We start from the raw sequence: 7,551 nt of genomic DNA on the forward strand, positions 1-7,551 counted from the left end.
GCTATCATGGCTGCTGTGTGTCATGCCAAGTTCATAGAAATTTCAGTTCAGTTAGAACCAAATATTTGTATTGATGATTGTAATTTGATTATTTTATATGATTGTTGTTGTGTTTTGAAAATGTTTGAAATTTTACGAGCCCTTTTTACCTATGATGAGTTTTCAGCTGAGCGGGCATTTCTCTCATTGGATGCATCAGAATCACATTTGCATAGGCCTTACTACTGGAATTCGTATTTGTTTGACAGCAAATTTCTAATAGTAAATGGAATGATAAAATAACATTATTAACCAGTTAATGGCAATTTCAAATTTTCGATTCTGTTCGGAACTATCGTTCCCGGTTTTCGTTCCTTGAACTGGTTCAGAGCTCTATACAGACACCTATTGTCTGATCACAATGAAACATAGCATGCTTGTTTAGAATCATGTGTGGCATGAGCTCACCTAGTTTTGTGAAGTCTTGAGATTTTGTTTAGGTTTATAAGCTTTTAGCTATACTTGTACTAATTTTGCTGGCTTAACCCTTTATTTTTTATTGTTTGATTCATATGTAAATAAAAATCTACTAATTACAATTTAGTTTGTCCTTTATGAAAAAAATGGGGTCTAGAAACTAAAATCATTGTCTTTAATTTTTAACTGATAGTTTTGTATAGTTCTGTCAGTAATTTGTTCATTAATTTGATATTATTTTTCGCTCTCACTCTCTGTGCTATACGTGACAGAGTATAAGAGTTATACTAAAATATATTGACATCTTTTTTGCACCATATAGAATAAAAGAAAAAATTCTGTGTCAGACTGGGTTCTGTTAGCTGATATATACCGGGATTTTACTGTTAAACCCATGTATAATAAAATACACACACAGTCGTGGACAAGGTTATATTAACACAAAGAGGACAATTTCTATTTTTTGTTTGTTACATGCAAGTGAAATCCCTAGAGATAGATTGACTTTCTAATGGCTAAAGACATGCCATTATATATTCCATTACGAGATCTCTCTCTCTCAAGTTCAACTTGCTTTATTGACATGACATTTGCATTATAGTATTGCCAAAGCATTTTAAGTATATGTAAAATACAGTATATAATTACACCACCAAAGTAATAAAGGAGTAATGAATGAGAAGGGGAAAAAACTGCAGACAGTATATCTAATATTAATTATAACAATTACAATTATATACAATGAAGAATATGTAAAATAAAGCAACTAAATATAATCAATTAACCATTTTAAGTGGTGTGTATTGTTTATACATATTTTGCAGCTAGTTTGGCTGCCAAGTCATCCTCTCCAGGTATATAGTACAGTTGCTGTAAGTCATTAAGAGTAAGGAATGAACAATACAATGCAGCAAATTGAGGACAAAATATTTCTCTTGTAATGGTGTTCCTGGGACAGACAAGAAGAAAGTCTTTCTCACCCTTTATTTGATTTAAGTCATAGTGTTCACATAATCGCTGTTCTCTAAAAATCCAGATTTTTTTATGTTTTCCTTTCTCTATTTCTAAGTTGTGGTCACAAGTGTTGGTATTTTGAAAGAATTTGCCTTTCTTTTAATTGTTTGATTGATAAGGACCTTGCCAATTTTGTGGTTCTGTTTACCGTTCACACGCACACAGGTTCTAGTTTAGATCGAGATTTCTTTGTTGGTGGCCTAATTCTACATGAACCATTTCTATTGGATCTGTGTGCTGATGAAAACACAAGCATGAACCAGAAGTGACTCGCATGTTTCTACAGTGAGGGATAGAAAGAACAATGGCAGAATGTCTGGATGTGTTAAAAGCTCAAAGAAGGGAAAGCTACAAGGTAAAGTTACAAATTTACTAAAAATGTCAAGAAATGGCAAAGTTGTGGTCACAATGACCTTCTTCTTCAGCACCTATTTCAAATTTTATTTATTTTTGCAATATTAAGTACACCTTTTCTGTAAATCCAACTTGCATTTGGACCCCCCCCACCTTCTCAAGGGCTGTCTTTTTTTTCTTTTTCTAATTAAAAACCTAATACATTTTTTTTCCACTAAAATAAGACGTGAAAATTAGATGAAATCTTGCCTTTAAAACATAGTGAAATAGAAATAAAGTAAAACAACAAAAAAAATTTATCATACATATTTACCAACCAAACATATTTTTTTGCACTTAGAGCATTAAAGGTTTATATTTATGTGGTTTTGCAACATTGAGCTTTCTAGCCAATCACAGATATATATATATATACATCTACATACATATACAAAGCACATTATATTAAAAGTACTTATGTAAATAATACATATATAAGTTATATATTTGTTTTATTAAGTAGTACATTCACATCTCAGCTTGAATCTTTAATAAATGTTCAGTAAGTCGACTGAAGTGCTTAGAGAATAATCATTAAAACAAAACAATGAAAAAAATAAAATAAAATAACATAAATAGAATTTTAAACATACACAAATAAATACAAACTACTCAAAAAAAGTAAAATTCAGGTGAGAATTAAAACAAAAACAAAAATAAATATTAAAAACTGACCCCTACACTGAAAATAGAAACCAGATTTTCTTGTACAGAACTACCTCCTGGACAGCAACCAATCTGGCTTCAAAAGCGGCCTTTCTGATAGATCCTTCAGGGTGTCTAGAGGGGTTTTTTTAAGTCACAACAAACTTGCACTGAATTGGCTCAGTACTTGGACCACTTCTCTTCTCCATCTACATCACAATCTGTCATTCAGAAAGCCTGGCTTTTCCTATCACTGCACGCTGATGACAACTCAACTTATTCCAACCAGATGACCCGAACCTTACTGCTCGCATTTCAGCCTGTCTGAGTGACATTTCTAGCTGGATGAATGACCATCACCTTCAGCTCAACCTTACTAAGACTGAACTTGTAAAACCCATCGTTTCATCACAACTTCTCTATACAGCTGGGTTCTCAACCATAATTCCTTCCAGGAAAGGGCACCTAGGAGTTGGGATGGATCATCAGTTAAGCTTTAATCATCAGACAACATTGCTACAACGACCCTCGTGCCTGCAGATTTGCCTTATACAACATCAAAAGATTAGACCCTTCCTGTCAGAGCAAGCCAAACTTCTTGTCCAAATCTTGTTCTCATCCAGACTGGACTATTGTAATGCTCTCCTGGTGGGCCTTCCTGCATGTACTATCAAGCCTCTGCACTGATCCAGAAGCAGCAGCGAGGGTTGTCTTCAATGAGCCAAAAACACTCATGTTTTCCTCTCCTCATCAGGTTACACTGGCTACCAGTAGCCGTCGCAATCAATTCAAGGTACATGCTTTCTACACATGACCACTGGCACGGCAAAACGTACCTAAGCTCATTAGTTCAATCTTATGCGCCCTCCAGACGTTTTTGCTCTGCAAGTGAATGACACCTTGGTTGCCATCCCAATTGTTTCAAAATCGCTCTCACCGTTTTCCTGGACTGCGCCCAGCTGGTGGAATGACAAAATCTCAATTTGAAACAGCTGAGTCTTTACCTCATTTTCAAAAAACATCTAAAGACTCATTTTTTCGCCAACTTAACCAACTAATAACTTACCTTTTTCTTTCTAGTCTATCATATTCTTTAAACAAAAAAAAAAAAAAAAAAATGACTACGTGTTCTGTAAACCTACTGAGACTTGTCATGGCACTTGTCTTACCGTTGTTGTTCTCTTGTTGATCTGATTGCTTCCCATGTTCTCATTTGTAAGTCGCTTTGGATAAAACTGTCTGCTAAACAATTAACTCAAAAATAAATATTAAATAAAAAAATACAACAAAGAAATCAAAAGAATTTCACAAACACAAATACAGAAATTAAAAAAAAAAATAATAATCTATTTTAAAATTAAAAAAAAAAATAAAAACCTATACATCAATTATCATTTTCTAGTAAAATGTAATAATCTTTGTTTTATTTAACTTCAAAAATATATTTTTTACAGTGTAAATGTAAAAAATGCACATGACTGTTTATGTACTTATTATTAAGATTAATTTACTGAAGAAGCAAAACGACTTAAGATAAATACTTGTTTTCTGACAAATGGTTTAAAAATAAGTAAATTTACATTCAAAACAAGAAAAATATTTGCCATTGAGGTCAGAAAAATACATTTGATTCACTGGGAAAATTGTTCTTGTTTTAAACAAATTTGCAACATTTTTCAGAAAACATTAGTATTTTTAATGTTTAAATATTTGAACTAGAAAACGAGACAAAAATCTGAAGAAGAAATTAGTTTTAAACCTACTTCACTGGGGAAATTCTTCTTATTTTGACCCCTTATGCTCTGGAGGTTTTTTTTTTTTTTGTTGGTATTTTCACCTAAATTTGACCTACCCTAATTCAGAAGTTTACCCTATACACATACATGGGGGAAATAAAAAAAAGGGTGTCATTATATAAAAAACCCTTTGAACTACAAAATACACAAACTATATTGTAATTATTCATAGAAATGATTTTAATTCTTTAAATAATACAATACAAAAAAAAAAACACATTGTCTTTATGTTCTATTCACATTTCATATTTTTTTAATTCTAAAATTCAGTTTCTATTAGCTAGGTTTATCTCTGCAACTTACCTTGTTTCATTCCACTAGGTGCCAAAATGTGCCAGGAAAAAAAAAAATCCAATAACAGCTTCTAAACAGGAGTTATTGAATTATTACAGAAGGGAGTAAAATTGATTTTTTGACTGAAATGTGTTTCATTTTCATGTTTGACTTAGTAGTAATATACAATATGGCATAAATATCAAATTTTGTTTTATACAATCAGTTTTTTCTTTCAGGAGGCACAAGACTATAAATTATAAAATCCTGAAACGCATCCTGTACTGTACTTTACTGTCAATACATGGTTTATCAGATTGTTAGCTGTGCTTTTACGAAATGATAAAGTAATGGTAATATCAATAGCGGAGCACAAGCGCTCATATGCACTCACTAAACGCGCGTCCTCTCTTCTCCATGGCACTGCTGAACGTTCTTTATCAACTTTAGCTTTTCACTCAGAACTTGCTACAAATACAAAGAAAAAGCGTATAGGTTTTCTTTAAAACCTATACCCCAATTTTTGTATTATTTTTTTTTTAAATTTAAAAAAAAAAAACATAAAAAAAAAAAAAAAAATTTTTTTTGTGTGTAAATGTAAAAAAAAAGCACATAATGACACATAAATATTTCTATTTAAGTATTTTTCTCTTGTTTTCAGGTAAAAATATTTAAAGATTCTTAAATCAAGATACGTTTACTGAAGAAGCAAAATGACTTAAAATACAAAGTCTTGTTTTCTGACAAAACAAGCAAATTTATATTTAAAACAAGAAAATTCCTCCAGTTTTAAACAAATTTGTAAAAAAATTATGTTTATGTATTTGTTTTAAATGTTTAAATATTTGAACTGGGAAACGACAAAAATACAGAAGAAGAAAGTAATTTTTGCACTGATTCACAAAAAGCAATCCGATTTGCATCTTCTTTGTGAATGATCTTCATGCAGGTTTGAGGTAGTTATAAAGTGCCTTTAGACCTCCCTGCAGAACCTCTTTAATGGGCTTGACCAGTGGGTTGTGGACAATATGCAGGCCTTTATCCAGCGGATGGCAGGCGAGCTTCTCCAGCCTGTGGAGCTTGTAGATCTCATCTGGAATGCTCTGCAGCCGGTTGAAGTCCACGTTGAGCAGCTCCAGCCCCGTCAGGCAGCACAGCGTCCTGGGAAGAGCGTGCAGTGAGTTCTGTTCCACAATCAGGATCTTCAGCTTCACCAGCTCCTGGATCTTATCAGCCAGGTTCTCCAAACGGTTGTTGGCTAGATGCAGGAAGATCAGGCTTTTCATGCTGTAGACGCAGGCCGGAATGTGTCGGATGTGGTTGTGGCTGAGGTTGAGCTTGGTGAGCCGGCGCAGCTCCAACAGGCTGTTGGGAAGTGTGATGATTTGGTTGTTGGCCAAACTTAGGACCTCCAGGTTGGAGCAGCATCCCAGTTCCTCAGGAACATCACTCAGCCGGTTCCTGTGGGCGAAGAGTACTCGCAGCTTCCTGAGCCGCCCGATCTCCGGCGGGAGGCTGAGCAGCTCGTTCCCCCACACGTTAAGTATCACCAGGTTCTCCAGGTTCTCCAAGTTGGATGGGAGAACAGAGAGGGCGTTCAAAGAGAGGTTGAGCTTCTGGAGCTCCTGGAGCTCCCACAATTCATCTGGCATCTCCTCCAGACCTCGCATGGCCAGGCTGAGTGTGCTGTAGCCTAGATGCCTGGTCGCATGTTTACGGATTCGATCAACCGACGATAAATTCTCAACACAGCTGGCTTTTCGTCGGATCTGTCTCTTGGAGTCATCGGAGTTGGGTTTGCGTCCGGTGGTTCTTGGTGCGACGTCACTGCTTGCGTGCTGCTTTGAGATGTTCTGTCTCAAGAGAAACATATTTAGATTCTTAACGTTTCATTCCATCAATGGGTTTGTCCATTTAGCTGCGGTTTTGAGCTCTGAATCGTCCTGCAGTCTGGTTTAGGATGAGATACAGACGTGAAAACGCTCAGAGTGACGTTTGCACAAACAGCTGTCATTGTCACTACAGCTAAACCAAAGCCGTTAATGCAGATAAGTAATGGAATCACTGCAAAGTCATTAAACCCTTTTCTACACACGCTCTCACATGTATTTATATACGCAGACATGCATGCCAGTGGTATTACTGTCAGCTGAAACTATAAAAAAATGTTCATTACTTGAAAAAAAATGAAACAAACTAAAACTATAACAAAAACATTCGTGATATACGTGAAATAAAAAATATTTAAAAAGTACATGTTTTTTTAGCAAGTTGCCAAGGCAACATTTCTTAAGTTATTGAATAAACTGAAGTACCAAAAGAATTAAAACTAAATAAAAAATAAATTAAAATAAATACTCTATAGACATATTTAAAAAATGAAAACTAATACAAAAAATGACAAAAAGACAGAAAAAACGCTAAAACTTTAAAACATTATTTAAAATATAATTCAAAATATTAACAAAAACTGTAACAATATATAAAAATAACAAAACAGAAACCTGAACTGAACTGAACTAAAACTTATACATACAAATTAATGCTACTATACATTTAAATAAATTATATCTATATATTCAATATGTACTTAAATAAAAGCTAAAATTAAACTAACATTTTCATTACTTTAAATAAAATCTAAAACAAACTAAAACTATAATAAAAAGTTATACATATATAAAATCAGGTAACTATATATATATATATATCAGGTAATATATATATATATATATATATATATATATATAAAATCAGGTATATATATATATATATATATATATATATATATATATATATTATATATTATATATATAATTATAAAACCTTATATAAAAAAAATTCTACAAGTTACCAAGGCAACATTTTTAAACTAACATTTTCATTACTTGAAATAAAATCTAAAACAAACTAAAACTATAATAAAAAAGTTACCTGATTATAAATAAAACCTTACATAATTTTACCAAGGCAA

General features: G+C 33.1%; 1 protein-coding gene across 1 annotated transcript; it reads right to left on the reverse strand.

The window, feature by feature from the left end:
* Positions 1–5,464: 5,464 nt before the first annotated feature.
* LOC122144078 (leucine-rich repeat-containing protein 30) lies at positions 5,465–6,785 on the reverse strand. The gene has a single exon (XM_042754722.1). The coding sequence runs from the start codon at positions 6,446–6,448 to the stop codon at positions 5,519–5,521; it is 930 nt and encodes a 309-aa protein (XP_042610656.1). The 5' UTR covers positions 6,449–6,785; the 3' UTR covers positions 5,465–5,518.
* Between the last annotated feature and the right edge of the window lie 766 nt (positions 6,786–7,551).

Source organism: Cyprinus carpio, unplaced genomic scaffold (assembly GCF_018340385.1).
Source record: "Cyprinus carpio isolate SPL01 unplaced genomic scaffold, ASM1834038v1 S000006585, whole genome shotgun sequence".
In the NCBI taxonomy this organism is placed as follows: Eukaryota; Metazoa; Chordata; class Actinopteri; order Cypriniformes; family Cyprinidae; genus Cyprinus; species Cyprinus carpio.